At 39.7% G+C, this 17,156-nt stretch overlaps 1 protein-coding gene across 2 annotated transcripts in view; it reads right to left on the bottom strand.

Annotated features, from left to right (window-relative positions):
• The window catches only part of OSBPL2 (oxysterol binding protein like 2), a 343,613-nt gene that overhangs the window by 41,968 nt on the left and 284,489 nt on the right, over positions 1 to 17,156 (bottom strand). For both annotated transcript variants that reach the window (XM_053706680.1, XM_053706597.1), the window contains exons 6-8: positions 13,959 to 14,056; positions 13,687 to 13,869; positions 12,753 to 12,860 (exon numbers count right to left, since the gene is read on the bottom strand). In XM_053706680.1, coding sequence (XP_053562655.1) covers positions 12,753 to 12,860; positions 13,687 to 13,869; positions 13,959 to 14,056 — 389 coding nt within the window. The remainder of the gene's footprint in view (positions 1 to 12,752; positions 12,861 to 13,686; positions 13,870 to 13,958; positions 14,057 to 17,156) is intronic.

The raw sequence follows: 17,156 nt of genomic DNA, 5'->3' as shown, positions 1-17,156 counted from the left end.
GTTTGTGTGCGGCTTGTACTCATGTGTTGATCCCATAGGCGTTTGTGATGTGCGATCATGTGCCTTCGCAAAGCAGTTGTACCTAGGTGGGTGTTGGACTTCCCACGACTCAGTTTCTTTTGGCACAGGTTGCAAATGGCAATGCTGTTGTCAGAGGCAGACACACAAAAAAAAGCCACACTGCTGAGCTCTGCGATGATGGCATTCTGGTGGTGGCAACAGCATGCGTTGATTGGCGTGCTCTCTGGCTGACCCCGGGTGCCGATGCATGAGGTTGTACTGTGCCACTAGCTTCTTGCGACGACCTCCCCCTGCTTCCAACTCATCTCCTCCTCTCTGTCTCCCCATCTGAACTTTCCCCCTGTTCTTCTTCTCTTCTAGCAGGCACCCACGTGACATCCACGGACGCATCGTCATCATCAACCGCTTCACTTGTATCTGACAAATCAACAAAAGAAGCAACAGCAGGTACAACATCATCATCATCACACCATACGTTCATGTCTGTAATGCTGCCTGACTAAGACATATCACTGTTATCTACATCCTCTGTCAATGATGGTTGCGCATCACTCATTTCTTCAAACTGATATGTAAATAACTCCTCTGACAGATCAAGTGAAGCGGTTGTGGTGCTAGTGTTGGTGGTGGCGGCAGGCGGGCGAGTGGTAACTTGAGAGGTGCCCGAAGCTAAGATGGAGGAGGATGGTGCGTCAAGGTTCCGAGCGGAAGCTATAGAAGATTGGGTGTCCTGTGTTAAAAAGTCAACTATTTCCTCAGAACTTTTCGAGTTCATGGTACATGGCCTCTGAACACTGGGCATTATTCTAGGGCCAAAGGGAATCACAGCACCACGACCATGACGGCACTTGCCTCTGCCTGTCATTTTTTTTTAAATGTACACTTACACTACTATTAAACAAGATATGAGTGGTGGCACTGGGCAAGTGGGCACAGTATACGCTGTGAGCCTGAGACAAAAAAGCAGACTGATGTTTCACAGTCCAAAAAGTTGTTTTTTTTTTAAAAATGTACACTTAGACTGCTATTAAACAAGATATGAGTGGTGGCACTGGGCAAGTGGACACAGTATACGCTGTGAGCCTGACACAAAAAAGCAGACTGATGTTTCACAGTCCAAAAAGTTTTTTTTTTTTTTTTTTTTTAAATGTACACTTACACTACTATTAACCAAGATATGAGTGGTGGCACTGGGCAAGTGGGCACAGTATACGCTGTGAGCCAAACACAAAAAAGCAGACTGATGTTTCACAGTCCAAAAAGTTTTTTTCTTTTTAAATGTACACTACTATTAAACAAGATATGAGTGGTGGCACTGGGCAAGTGGGCACAGTATACGCTGTGAGCCTGACACACACAATGGCAGGCAGGCAACTGCAATTAGATTACACAAGCAGACTGATGTTTCACAGTCAAAAAAGTTTTTTTTTTTTTTAATTTACACTACTGTTACACCAGATATGAGTGGTGGCACTGGGCAAGTGGGCACAGTATACGCTGTGAGCCTGGCACACACGCTGGCAGACAGGCAACTGCAATTAGATTACACAAGCAGACTGATGTTTCACAGTCAAAAAAGTTTTTTTTTTTTTTTAAATTTACACTACTGTTACACCAGATATGAGTGGTGGCACTGGGCAAGTGGGCACAGTATACGCTGTGAGCCTGGCACACACGCTGGCAGGCAGGCAGGCAACTGCAATTAGATTACACAGGGAAAAAAACAGCCCTAAAAAGGGCTTTTTGGGGTGCTGTCCTTACAGCAGAGATCAGATAAGTCATTCAGGACTGTAGTGGACACTGAATACACTAGCCTAGCTATCAATTTCCCTATTAATCAGCAGCAGCTACACTGTCCCTCCTCTCCCTTAGAATGCAGGTTCCGAATGAATCTAAAATGGATGCTGTCCAAGAGGTAGGAGGGTCTGGGAGGGAGGGTCTGCTGCTAATTGGCAGGAATGTGCCTGCTGACTGTGAGGTACAGGGGTCAAAGTATTACTCAATGATGACGAATATGGGGCGCATCGAACATCGCATATGTTCGCCCGCCGCGGCGAACGCAAACATTCTATGTTTGCCGGGAACTATTTGCCGGCGAACAATTTGCGACATCACTAGTATTAACCCCTAAGCTAAGTCTAACCCTAATCCTAAAACCCCCCTATGTTAAATATAATTTTATTCTAACGAAATAAATTAAATCGTATTAACTAAAGTCTTCCTATTTAAAACTAAATACTTACCTATAAAATAAACCCTAATATAGCTACAATATAACGAATAATTATATTGTAGCTATTTTAGGATTTATAGTTATTTTACAGGCAACTTTGTATTTATTTTAACTAGGTACAATAGCTATTAAATAGTTATTTACTATTTAATTGATGTAAAACAAGGAACCCCTAAGGGAACCCAGAGCGGGGTGCGCTTAGTAAACCAAATCAATATATCAATCATATGGTTTATTTACTATTTAATAGCTACCTAGTTAAAATAATTACAAAATTACCTGTATAATAAATCCTAACCTAAGTTACAATTAAACCTAACACTACACTATAATTAAATAAATTAAATAAATTACCTACAATTAAATAAACTAAACTAAATTACAAAAAAAAAACAAACACTAAATTACAAACAATAAAAAAGAATACAAGAATTTTAAGCTAATTACATCTACTCTAAGCCCCCTAATAAAATAACAAACCCCCCCAAAATAAAAAATTTTTCCCTACCCTAATCTAAATTACAAAAGTTAACAGCTCTATTACCAGCCCTTAAAAGGGCTTTTTGCGGGGCATGCCCCAAAGTATTCAGCTCTTTTGCCTGTAAAAAAACACAATACCACCCCCCAACATTATACAACCCACCACCCACATACCCCTACTCTAACCCAAACCCCCCTTAAATAAACCTAACACTACCCCCTGAAGATCTCCCTACCTTGAGCCGTGTTCACCCAGACGGGCACCGATGGACCAAAAGAGGACATCCAGAGCGGCAGAAGTCTTCATCCTATCCGGGCAGAAGAGGACATCTGGACCGGCAGACATCTTCATCCAAGCGGCATCTTCTATCTTCATCCATCCGACGAGGAGCGGCTCCATCTTCAAGACCTCCGGCACGGAACATCCTCTTCCTTCCGACGACTACCGACGAATGAAGGTTCCTTTAAGTGACGTCATCCAAGATGTCGTCCCTCGAATTCCGATTGGCTGATAGGATTCTATCAGCCAATCGGAAATTAAGAAAAAAATCTGATTGGCTGATTGAATCAGCCAATCAGATTCAAGTTCAATCCGATTGGCTGATCCAATCAGCCAATCAGATTGAGCTTGCATTCTATTGGCTGTTCCGATCAATATAGCTATTTAATAGCTATTGTACCTAGCTAAAATAAATACAAAGTTGCCTGTAAAATAAAAATAAACCCTAAAATAGCTACAATATAATTATTCGTTATATTGTAGCTATATTAGGGTTTATTTTATAGTTAAGTATTTAGTTTTAAATAGGAAGACTTTAGTTAATAAGATTTAATTTATTTCGTTAGAATAAAATTATATTTAACTTAGGGGGGTGTTAGGGTTAGACTTAGCTTTAGGGGTTAATACATTTATTATAGTAGCGGCGAGGTCCGGTCGGCAGATTAGGGGTTAATACTTGAAGTTAGGTAGCGGCGACGTTGGGGGGGGGCAGATTAAGGGTTAATAAATATTATGTAGGTGTCGGCGATGTTAGGGGTAGTAGATTAGGGGTTCATAAGGATAATGTAGGTGGCGGTGGTGTGCGGTCGTCAGATTAGGGGTTAAAAATATTTATTAGAGTGGCGGCGATGTGGGGGGACCTCGGTTTAGGGGTAAATAGGTCGTTTATGGGTGTTAGTGTACTTTAGAGCACAGTAGTTAAGAGCTTTATAAACCGGCGTTAGCCCATAAAGCTCTTAACTACTGACTTTTTTCTGCGGCTGGAGTCTTGTCGGGAGAGGGTCTACCGCTCACTTCAGCCAAGACTCTAAATACCGGCGTTAGGAAGATCCCATTGAAAAGATAGGATACATAATTGGCGTAAGGGGATCTGCGGTACGGAAAAGTCACGGCTGGAAAGTGAGCGTTAGACCCTTTCCTGGCTGACTCTAAATACCAGCGGGCCGCCAAAAGCAGCGTTAGAACCCCTTAACACTGCTTTTGACGGCTAACGCAGAACTCTAAATCCAGGCGATAGTTATGTTGTCCAATTGGAAACAAATAATCTGAAATAAGGAGGAGCCAAGTCTGGAGAGCTCAAAAGATGAAACAAAGTTCTGAACTGATTGGTAACCACTCTTCTTGAGTAGACTAAACTTCTTAAGAACTCAGAGATCCCCAGACCGTGCCCAAACCTGAAAAACTTGCGTCCATTGTAATTCTTTTCCTTAATGGACGAATGAAAGACATTCCCTGTGAAACACGATTGCTTGAAGTCAACGAAGAAAGAGACTGCCTTACTAACGGATTTAGCAGAATTAACTGAGAGAGATGAGTGTAGTCCCCTTCCCACTGCCTCAGCATACAGAGCTGAAGAGGACATAGGTGGAACCTCAAAAAAGGAATGGCGTCTGACACTGCAACCATCAGACCCCCTACCTCCATATATTGAGCCACTGAAGCAAGGGTCATGGACTGAAGCTTTTGACAAATAGACTAAAGCTTGATTTGCATTGATCTGGTAAATACAGACGCATAGTAACAGAATCTATAAGCACACCTAAAAAGGAAACTCTTGTCTGTGAAGTCAGTCTTGTCCGTTTTTGCAACATTTACTTTCCAGCAATGACTGCAAAGAAACAATAGTAGTTTGTCTGTGTGGGCAGTCGCTAAAGGTAAAGATGCCGCCTGAAACAAAATATTCAGCCCTGATGACAGAAAGCAATGCTCCGGGAACCTTGGTAAAAAACATGGGTGCTGCAGCTAGGGAGAAAGAAAGAGTGTGTTCAAAGTTTTCAGATCTAAAATGGGCCTAAAAGTTCCTTCTTTGGAATGACGAAAAGGTTCTTCCAAGGGTACTGGGATGATTACCCACATGTTCTCCAACTCTTGAACACGCTGAAAAAAGGAAGTAATTTTTCTCAGACAACTTTGGCATATGTCACAGAATAAACCTCCCTCGAGGAGGCCAAGATTAAAAACCTATTCTTTAACCTTGAGATACTATATCCAGTACCCAAGGGTCCTGAACAGACTGAGACCAGGCTTTTTGGAAAAGGCTTAACCTGCCCCATAGCAGCAATGAGTCTGGTTTGTGGCCATGCCTGCATGCTGACTTAGCACTGGAAAGAGATTTATTATTCTGTTTTGCCTTATTCCAGACTGTATAGACTTCCAAGTTAGATTTAGAAGTATCTGACCTTTGCAAAGAAGAATACTTTTTGTTTTTTAGCTTGACAAAAGAAACAAAGTCTATTAGATCTACCCTTGGACTTGGCCTTCTTTTCCTGGGACAGAAACACTCCCTTGCCATCCGTGATGATGGAAATAATGTCATAAAACCATCTTCCCTTAAAAAGTGAAGGCAAAAGTCTGATCTTTGAAACCATGTCTGCTGATCAAGATTTTAACCATTAATGCTCTTCTAGTAAGGATAGCTTGAGACATGTTCTTTGCATTAATGAGTATATTTCCAATTACTGGATTGCAAATGAAAGAACGGACAATTTTCAGAAATTTTAGACATTCTTAAAACTCCCCCCTGGAGAAAATACTTTTTGAGATAACTCTCCAACTTCCAATCCATCGGCTCTCTGAAAGAAGTGCTGTCTTTCAAGGTAATAGTAGTTATTTTAGACAAAATAGATATGGTTCCATTTCTTTCTAATGACACAGTGAGTCCACGGATCATCTAATTACAATTGGGAATATCACTCCTACCCAGCAGGAGGCGGCAAAGAGCACCCAAAGCTGTTAAATATCACCTCCCTTCCCTCCAACCCCAGTCATTCTCTTTGCCTAGGATAGAGCAAGGAAGTGGTAAAGTTCAGGTGTTAGAAAGATAATTCTTCAAGCAAGATTTTATTATTTTTAAGTAGTACAAGATTGTGCTGCTTTGTCCTAGGGTGTAGCTGTAGTCCATATCAGTCTCTTAAGTAGAGCAGTGGAGGCTTTCAAGCAATGGGAACTTGTGGGGTATAATCTTCACTGCGCCTCCCATATATTTAATGCTGCCCTAACTTCAAAAGCCTGAGTAAGATTACTCATTCTTTGCGTTTTATCCACTGGTCCATGTGACGGAACATGCCTCTCAAACCTAGTGAGCAGCCGGGCAGATTTCTAAAGGTAAGTGCTAACTTTTTATTTTTCTGGGAGCGTATACAGAATAAAAGATGGCACTTTAAAAGTACTATTGGGACAAAAGACATCCTCCTATGGCTTAGGGGATAATTTTATTATGAGCAGTTATGGCAGGCACTGGGGACGAGGTGTAGAGCTGAGGTGTAGAGGTTTTCCGGAGTGTTTTATGTAATACCTTATTATTTTGTTGCAGAAAAATAAAGCATTTCATTTTAAAATTTAAAGGAACAGAAACGTTTTTTTGTGTGGGGTATTTTCTAAATAAAATATCAGTTTGTATCTATTTATTGGGGAATAAATATGGACCAAGAGGCCCTGCAAGATGTTACATGTTCTTTATGTTTTGATGCTAATGTGGAACCACCAATCCCTTTCTGTTCCTCATGTATTGCGAGAACTTTACAGTTCAGGGATAGACTTTTTTCTGAGCCAACATTGTCTAGGGCGGATGCTGTTCAGGAGTCTTCTGACAATGTACAAGATATGCCGCAGCTTTCTCCTCATATTTCCCAAAATGTATTATCCACACATCCAGTGCCCTGCACTTCCTCTCTTATTCCACCTGGAGTTACGTTGCAAGACATCACTTCCCTCATGTCCTCTGCGGTTTCTGATGCGTTGTCTGCTTTTTCCATGATGCAGGGAAAGTGCAAGAGGGAATTTAAACAATCAGTAGGTAAGGTTGCTGACACAGTCGTGGCTATTCCGAATGCCCCCTCCCAAAACTCTGAGGAGGAAGATATTTCGGTAGCATCTGAGGGTGAAATCTCAAACTTAGACAGTGTAATTCCTTCTGCTGATACTGAAGTTATATCCTTTAGGTTTAAGCTAGAACACCTCCCTTTGTTACTTAAAGGGACACTGAACCCAATTTTTTTCTTTCGTGATTCAGATAGAGCATGCCATATTAAGCAACTTTCTAATTTACTCCTATTGTCAAATTTTCTTCCTTCTCTTGATATCCTTATTTTAAATGCAAGAATGCAAGTTTAGATGCCGGCCCATTTTTGGTGAACAAACTGGGTTGTCCTTGCTGATTGATGGATAAATTAATCCACCAATAAAAAAGTGCTGTCCAGAGGACTGAACCAAAAAAGGTTAGCTGCCTTCTTTTTCAACTAAAGATAGCAAGAGAACAAAGAAAAATTGCTAATAGGAGTAAATTAGAAAGTTGCTTAAAATTGCATGCTCTATCCGAATCACGAAAGAAAAAATTTGGGTTCAGTGTCCCTTTAAGGAGGTTTTGGCTACCTTGGACGACTCCGACACTACTGTTGTAGTCAATCCTAAGAAGTCTAGTAAACTAAACAAATATTTTGATGTACCTTCCATGGTGGAGGTTTTTCCTGTACCAGATCGAGCTACAGAGATTATTGCTAGGGAATGTGAGAGACCGGGTATCCCTTTTTCTCCATCCCCTATATTTAAGAAGATGTTTCCTATAGCAGACTCTATCGAGAAGTCTTGGCAGACGCTACCCAAGTTGGAAGGGGCAATTTCCACGCTAGCTAAGAGGACCACTATTCCCATAGAGGATAGTTGCTCCTTTAAAGATCCTATGGACAAGAAATTAGAGGGGTTACTCAAGAAAATGTATGTACACCAGGGTTTACAATGGCAACCTGTGGTGTGTATTGCTACTGTCACTAGTGATTCTATTCGGTGTGTATTGTCACTAGTGATTCTATTCGGATGGACACTCCCCTTGAAGAGATCCAGGATAGGAGCAAGGCTCTTAAGTTGGCCAATTCCTTTATTACAGATGCTTCCCTACTGGGAGCAAAGATTTCCGGTTTTGCTGTGCTGGCCTGCAGAGATTTATGGTTAAAATCTTGGTCTGCGGATGTGCCATCTAAGTCTAAGCTTTTGGCGATCCCTTACAAGGGAAAGAGCTTGTTTGGGCCAGGATTGACGGAAATAATTTCTGACATTACGGGAGGGAAGGGCCATTTCCTCCCTCACGATAAGAGGAATAGGCAGAAGGGACATCAGAGCAATTTTCATTCATTTCGAAACTTCAAGGGTAAACCTTCCTCTCTTTCTTCCAAGCAGGAACAATCCAAGCCTTCCTGGAAGCCCAACCAATCTTGGAACAAGGGAAAATAATCCAAGAAGCCCGCTATTGACTCAAAAGCAGCCTGAAGGGCCTGCCCCTGATCCGGGACCGGTTCTTGTGGAGGGCAGACTTTCTTTCTTTGCTCAGGCTTGGGTTCAGGATCCCTGGGCGGTGGACATTGTGAAACAGGGATACAATCTAGAGTTCAAGACCTTTCCTCCCAGGAGCAGGTTTCTGCTTTCAAGATTATCTGTAGACCAGATAAAAAAAAGAGGCGTTCTTACTCTGTGTTCGGGACCTTTCTGACCTGGGAGTGATAGTTCCTGTCCAAATGCAGGAACAGGGTCTGGGATTCTACTCCAATTTGTTCGTGGTTCCCAAAAAAGAGGGAACCTTTAGACCAATATTAGATCTCAAAAGTCCTCAGAGTACCGTCCTTCAAGATGGAAACTATTCGTTCCATTCTTCCCTTGGTTCAAAAGGGTCAATTTATGACAACGGTAGATTTGAAGGACGGGTACCTGCATGTTCCCATCCACAAGGACTATCACAAGTTTCTGAGGTTCGCATTTCTAGACAAACACTTCCAGTTTGTGGCTCTTCGATTCAGCCTTGCCACAGCTCCCAGAATTTTTTCAAAGGTTCTGAGATCCCTGTTGGTGGTGCTCTGATTGCGGGGCATTGCAGTGGCGCATTATCTAGATGACATTCTGGTTCAGGGGCCATCCTTTCAACAAGCAAGATCTCACACAGAAATGTTGTTATCCTTTCTGAGATTTCACGGATAGAAGGTGAATTTGTAAAAGAGTTCCTTAGTTCCAACTACAGGGGTAGTTTTCTTGGAAACCATAATAGATTCCTTATCAATGAAAATATTTCTGACAGACGTCAGGAAATTAAAGATTTTCGATTCTTGTCTAGCACTTCAATCCTCTCCTCGGCCATCAGTGGCTCAATGTATGGAGGTAATTGGTCTGATGGTAGCGGCTATCACATCATCCCGTTTGCCCGTTTCCACCTCAGACCTCTGCAGTTATGCATGCTCAGGCAGTGGAACGGAGATTATGCGGATCTATCTCCACAATTACATCTGGAGCAGGAGACAAGGGATTCCCTTCTTTGGTGGTTGCATTATGATCATATATCCCAGGGAACCTGCTTCCGCAGACCCACCTCAGTGATTGTGACAATGGACGCCAGCCTACTGGGATGGGGAGCAGTCTGGGGTTCTCTAAAGGCTCAGGGGACATGGACTCGGTCGGAGTCTGTTCTACCCATAAACATTCTGGAGCTGAGAGCAATCTACAATGCTCTTCTGGCCTGGTCTCAGTTAGCCTCGGTATCAGGTTCCAGTCGGACAATATAACTTCAGTGGCTTACATCAACCATCAGTGGGGAACTCTGAGTTCCTTGGCCATGACAGAGGTAGCCAAGATAATTCAGTGGGCGGAGACCCACAACTGTTGTCTGTCGGCAATCCACATCCCAGGAGTGGACAATTGGGAGGCGGATTTTCTGAGCAGACAGACCTTCCACCCGGGGGAGTGGGAACTCCATCCAGAAGTGTTTACCAGCTTAATTCTCAAATGGGGACAGCTGAAACTGGATCTCATGGCATCTCGTCAGAATGCCAAGCTCCCCAGGTACGGGTCAAGGTCAAGGGACCCTCAGGCTGTACTGATAGACGCTCTAGTGGTACCTTGGAATTTCAGTCTTGCATACCTATTTCCCCCGTTTGCTCTTCTACCTTTGGTCATTGCTCGAATCAAACAGGAGAGGGTATCGGTGATCCTCATTGCACCTGCATGGCCTTGCAGGATTTGGTATACAGACCTTGTGGAGATGTCATCCCTTCACCTTGGAGACTTCCGTTGAGAAGGGACCTTCTACTTCAAGGGCCTTTCCTTCATCCAAATCTAGTTTCTCTGAAGCGGACTGCTTGGAGATTGAATGCTTAATTTTATCTAAGCATGGATTTTTAGAATCGGTCATTGAGACCAGGATTCAGGCTCGTAAGCCTGTGACTAGAAAGATTTACCATAAGATATGGTGTAAATATCTGTATTGGTGTGAATCCAAAGGCTACTCTTGGAGTAGAGTTCGGATTCCTAGAATTCTGTCTTTTCTCCAAGAAGGTTTAGAGAAAGGTTTATCGACAAGTTCCCTAAAGGGTCAAATATCTGCCTTGTCTATTTTGTTACATAAACGTCTGGCGGACGTCCCAGACGTACAATCGTTTTGTCAGGCATTGGTCAGGATCAGGCCTGTGTTTAAGCCGGTTACTCCTCCCTGGGATCTTAACCTAGTTCTTAAAGTTCTTCAACAGGCTCTGTTTGAGCCTATGCATTCCTTAGATATTAAGTTGTTATCTTGGAAAGTTTTGTTTCATGTTGCTATTTCACTCGTAGAGTTTCAGAGCTCTCTGCATTACAGTATGAGTCTCCTTACCTTATTTTTCATTCTGATAAGGTAGTTTTGCGTACTAAGTTAGGGTTTCATCCTAAAGTAGTTTCAGATCGGAACATTAATCAGGAGATTGTTGTTCCTTCCTTGTGTCCTAAACCTTCTTCTCAGAAGGAAGGTCTGCTACACAATCTAGACGTGGTGCGTGCATTGAAATTCTATTTACAGGCGACTAAGGATTTTCGTCAGTCTTCTGCTCTGTTTGTGGTCTTCTCTGGGAAACGTAAGGGGCAGAAAGCTACGGCTACTTCTCTTTCTTTATGGCTGAAGAGTATCATTCGCTTTGCCTATGAAACTGCAGGACAGCAGCCTCCTGAGAGAGTTACGGCTCATTCTACGAGGGCTGTTTCCTCTTCCTGGGCATTCAAAAATGAGGCTTCTGTGGAACAGATTTGCAAGGCTGCAACTTGGTCCTCTCTTCACACTTTTTCAAAATTTTATAAATTTGATACCTTTGCCTCGGCTGAGGCTTCTTTTGGTAGAAAGGTTCTTCAAGCAGTGGTGCCTTACTTTTAGGTTCCCTGTCTAGTCCCTCCCTTATCATCTGTGTACTCTAGCTTGGGTTTTGATTCTCCATAGTAATTAGATGATCCGTGGACTCACTGTGTTATTAGAAAGAAAACTAAATGTATGCTTACCTGATAAATGTATTTATTTCTTGACACAGTTAGTCCTTGGCTCGCCCTGTTTTCTTAAGGACAGATTTTGTGGGTATGTTATAAATTTCAGACCTCTGCACCTTGTTGCTTCCTTTCTCTCCTTTACTTCGGTCGAATGACTGGGGTTGGAGGGAAGGGAGGTGATATTTAACAGCTTTGCTGTGGTGCTCTTTGCCGCCTCCTGCTGGGCAGGAGTGATATTCCCAATAGTAATTAGATGATCCGTGGACTCACCGTTTCAAGAAATAAATACATTTATCAGGTAAATGTACTACAAACTGTACTACATACTGTACTACAAAAGTTTGTAATACCTCCCTAAGTCAAAAGTATAAATGATCCTTAATAGAATCTAAATCTTTAGAGGATAACTTACCCTCTGAAGATAAATCAGAGGCCACAGAGTCTGAATACTGAACCGTCTTGACAGAAACAGATACATTTGGTGCATCACCTCTGGCTATGGTATACATCCTATGTACCTACTGATAGCTACTTTTTTTAGTGAAAACTTTTCTGCAGGTCATTTTGAAATTAAATTTTAAATTAGGCAGCTACACTAAAGCACCAGCTCAATTGCAATGTGTTGATTGACTGGAGAATAAAGCATTTTTTAAAGTTTTTTTAATATATTGCAGAAGTTGAAAAATTGCATTGCAAATTAGCTGCAGAGAAAAATATATTTTGTTACATTTTTAAAATGCCTCTTGAATAAATTAGTTTCCTTTGCGCTAACATCACATAAATGTAAGGTAAATATGTAGTTATAAAACATGTGAAATTGCTCACAAGAACATTTTACACTTAGGAGTCAGAGCTTTGCAGACATCAAGCAATGAGCTTTGCAGCACTGCTCTATATTTGACTGTACTCGTTAAACCTGCTACTCAAGAGACAAATAAAAGACTGGGAGGAACAGGGAAGAGGGAGAGATTAAAACCCTTGGTGTAGGCTGTTTTTGCCTCCTACTGGTGCAAGGTGATGACATCCCAACAGTAAGGAATTGTGGACTTTCACCACCTTAGGAGAAAAAAAAAAACATTGCAAACTTTAACAACCATCTCACAAAGTGTCACAAATGTTTTTCCCTCATAGCTAGCTAATAAAGATATTACTTTTCATATTATTTATTATCTACACAAGAATGCATGCTTCATTATTTTATAGGCACTGTTAATGTTACATGATAGATTACATGATAGATTAAATTAGATACATTACCTATGGTTCAAAATCTCCATTGTCCCATACTGCTCTATCCACAGCTTCCCGATAATGACATTATGCACACAGCACGTGGGGTTGGTCCACGTATAGGCTTCTTTGTGCCTGTTTAAAAGACATGATACATTGGTTTGAGCAAACCACTCAAATCCCTTATTTGAAAATACACTTAAAAGAAAGAAATTTTCCTAAAAAACTAGACATAACCCCCCCAAAAAAACACACACACACATATATATATATATATATACACATACACACACACACATATACATGATATAATAACAAAGAAAAAGTAGTTATTTGCATTTCACAGCTGCAAAGCCTAAAAAGTATTCACCCGCAAAAAAATTTTAGGTGCGGCTGGAGGCTGCCATGATAAGGGGGGCAGGGCATCTAATTTTAAGGCTCCGGGGGCTTCCTGCAAACTGGGTTTGTCGAGCCCTTCATTAACTAAAGTATAAGGGTAGACGTTTCACTTAAAACCTGAGAAAGATTGTCTTTACAAAATGGAACATAGTTATGTGACGTCACCTTTTATTTAAAGGGGCAGCAGTAAACACAGTAAAGAAATAAAAAGATGGGGAATTTATTTTAAATATTAAGCCTAAAAATTGTAGAATGGAACATTTGGTTACTAACTGATTTTGAAATAGGTTTTATTATTTACTGCTCTCAACCTTCTCTAATAGAAGCCTATTCCATGCTTCTCAATTAGTTTTTTAAGTAACTGATGAGCAATAACAATAAACTTGCCAATAATGACAATGATTTCTACACCATGAAAATGCCCCTCTCTTGTATCTTGGAAAAAAATACAGAAGTTTCCAGGGAGGTACTGAATTGGTATTGACACGGGTGTTTACAGTTTAACTAATGTTTATAAACTAGGTTCTATATTCTAAAACAAGACAGCATCAATTTAACTTACTTGAGAAGTTCTAAGGTAATGGTTCCCCGAGGTTCGGCTTCCACACTCTTTCCCCAAAACTTTAACTTTGGATAGATTGAGCCGTGAAAGACAAATTCCTTGTTAAGACCTTCTGAATAAAATGCACTCACAGGTGGGTGATGGCTCACTTGTTCAGAGATGAAACGGAAGCCCAGGTCTTCCCTACAAAGAAGATATTTTTTATACACTATGCCTTGTAGGACGTGCAATTGTGGTGGTCAAACACTATTACCTAAAAAATATCAACTCACCTTACTAGTTCATATGTTTCTCCAAGCAAAGGGTTAAACGGCTTCCCTGTTCTCTCCCACTGGGAAGCAACAGCAGAAACGGCAAAAGCAGCTACGGTCTGCAGGGGAACAAGGTGAGTTATTGATTTACCTCCTATAACAGACAGAATGAAAAGATAATTCCAGTGTATTGTATGTGTGTTTGAGAACAATGACTGATACAAAGAGTTTATATATATATATATATATATATATATATATATATATATATATATATATATATATATATATATATGTATATATATATGTATATATGTATGTATATGTATATATATATATATATATATATGTATATGTGTATATATATATATATATATATATATATATATATATATATAAATAAATAAATGTGACTTTTCCCTACTTTTAACATTGATTAAAGGACACTGTGTAATTACAAGACATTTATGTTGTGTTGTTGTAATATAACATTTTAGCCACTTCTGAAAATGTTATAAAACAAATTAAAATCCTTTTTACTGCAATTGTTTATCAACAGCAAAACTACACCCACCATTTGCCTTATATGGAGAAGCCAATCTGGGTTTTATTCTGCAGACAACAAGGTTAGCTACGGTCATAAAGTACATTCGTCTGCAGCAGTTATCAGCTAAAACCAATTTAGGTAACGATATGTAGCAGGTTTAGACTTTAGAAGTCAGCAGTGTGCATTTTAATTTCTGAGAATTAGAATATCCTACATTTTCAGAGCTAAATTACATGTAAAAGGCAAAATAAATAATGAAAGTATATTGCAAAGTTATTTCATTACACATAACTTAACCAGTAACTAAACAAATCTCAAGGTGTTTACTGTCCCTTTAACCAGGAATACAGCTGCAGTGCCATGCACACATTTCTACTCTTATTATAGCTAGTAATATGTTATTCCTTATTTAAATAAAGTTTTTTTTTCTTGAAGAGTAGCAAAGAACTATTTTTAGGTTGGTTGTTCACATGTACGTGTGTGGTGTTAGCAAGAAATATGGTTATTAGTCACAAGCCATAAGTGAATGTATGCTACAGCATGTTTAAAAGGATATTATTGTTGTAATAAAAAAAGCACTAAGCAACGGCTTATACCTAATAGAAATAATTGCAATATGTATTAATCATTATTTTAAATGGATTTGACCTTTTATTATTTTATACTACATTTGTGCAGTGTCCATTACTTTTGGTCACAGGAGGCTATGGCCTCTGCAGGAAGATTTTATCTATCCTGATGTTATAAAACATCTGAAATGACATGAGCTGGTTTACTATAAAGTGAATAGACTAGATAACAGGGAATCAGATTTGCTCATGACCAGATCAATCAGAATGTAACCTAAGTTTCAAACATGTCAGCTCCCTTATCACACTGGGAGCTACACTGAGAAATTCTAAGTGCTCATTATGCAAGAAAACATAAGTTGTTTTTTTAATATATTTGTTTTTACCAAAGGAGCACTGTTTAATATCCCTTTAAAATTAACCTATATGGTCCCTCGAGAGTTGTGCATTTGACCACTATACTTGGGATATCTTGTGCTGCAGAGCAAATGAGAGAAAGATTTGGTCTTTGTTGAACATCCCTGTATATTACAGAATATTGATATGTTGGCTTTGTTTCAAGCCCATCCCTTCTATCTATGTAGAAGCCGCTCCTGTAATATTGCATGCCACAGATTCCACTGTAACATCCATGCTGGTGCTGGTTTACATATGTGTTATTTAGTTAATTCCAGAGCTGCTGTCAAAGTGCTAATAAAGCTTTCATTAAAATAGATTACTTCAGTAATTATTGTACAGACATCTAGCTAACTAAGTTTTGTTACACAAATTTCAAGACTACATCAGACACAGATGAATATTTTAGAGACATTAAAGGGACATTGTACACTAGATTTTTCTTTGCATAAATGTTTTGTAGACGATCCATTTATAAAGCACATCTTGGGTGTTTATGTAAAAATGTATAGTTTTGCTTATTTTTAAATAGCATTGTGCTGATTTTCCGACTTCTAACCAAGTCCCAAAGTTTTAGATGTTTACTGATGCATACAGACTTCAGATTGCTTCTGTTTGTGTAATGGGTATTTTCATATGCAGGACAGGGGGGATGGGGGGAGGGTCTGCTCTCAGCCCCTTACAGTGGGTGTCCCAACTAACCTCATCAACAGTGCTTAATTGGGAGCTTCTAAGTACGTTTTAAAAAGGATTTTTATTTCAGTATCTTTTCATATTATTCTTTATAGTAGTGTCTATTACATGCAGTTAAATGGAAATTGGTGTATACTGTCCCTTTAAATGCTTCGAGATTGTAATATAAAATATGTTTAATTATGTGTGATAAAAAAAAATGCATTATACACTTTCATTATTTATTTTTTCCAATTCCCATGAGTATTGGAAGAGCAGATACCAGACTTAACATTGCTAAATTCCACACAACCACTGTTTGCACACTTGTGTACAACTGCCCCATGATTGGCTATTTAAACAACTAATATATTTTAAACATACATATGCGTATTATTCTCAGGCTAAACTTTGCACTGAATACTTCATACATATGTAGTATGTATTTAGTGTTTAATGTCCCTTTAACACAATATAGTTCCAATGAATTATAGTCTTATTACATTTTTTAATACTGTTTTTCTCACTAAGTTTTAGCTTTATTAACAGCAAAAATAGGCTTATAACATAAAGGGACAGTCTAGACCTAACACATAACTGTGATTACTTATTGTTACATACCAGAGATGCATCCTGTAACTGGCCCCACATCTATTAGAAGAAGTGCATGAAACATTTAAAGTGACAGTCAAGCCCCAAAAAAACTTTCATGTTTCAAACAGGGCATGTAATTTTAAACAACTTTCCAATTTAATTTTATCACCAATTTTGCTTTGTTCTCTTGGTATTCTTAGTTGAAAGCTAAACCTAGGAAGGCTCATATGATAATTTCTAAGCCCTTGAAGGCCGCCTCTTATCACATGCTTTTTTATTTGCTTTTCACAACAGGGGAAAGCTAGTTCATGTGAGCCATATAGATAACATTGTGATCACGCCCGTGGCTTGTGGCAGACACTGCACTAATTGGCTAAAATGAAAGTCAATAGATAATAATTAAAATGTCATGTGATCAGGGGGCTGTCAGATGATGCTTAG

Source organism: Bombina bombina, chromosome 1 (assembly GCF_027579735.1).
Source record: "Bombina bombina isolate aBomBom1 chromosome 1, aBomBom1.pri, whole genome shotgun sequence".
NCBI classification, from domain to species: domain Eukaryota; kingdom Metazoa; phylum Chordata; class Amphibia; order Anura; family Bombinatoridae; genus Bombina; species Bombina bombina.
Note: the sequence above shows the minus strand (reverse complement) of the source record. Positions and strands in the feature narration are given on the sequence as shown.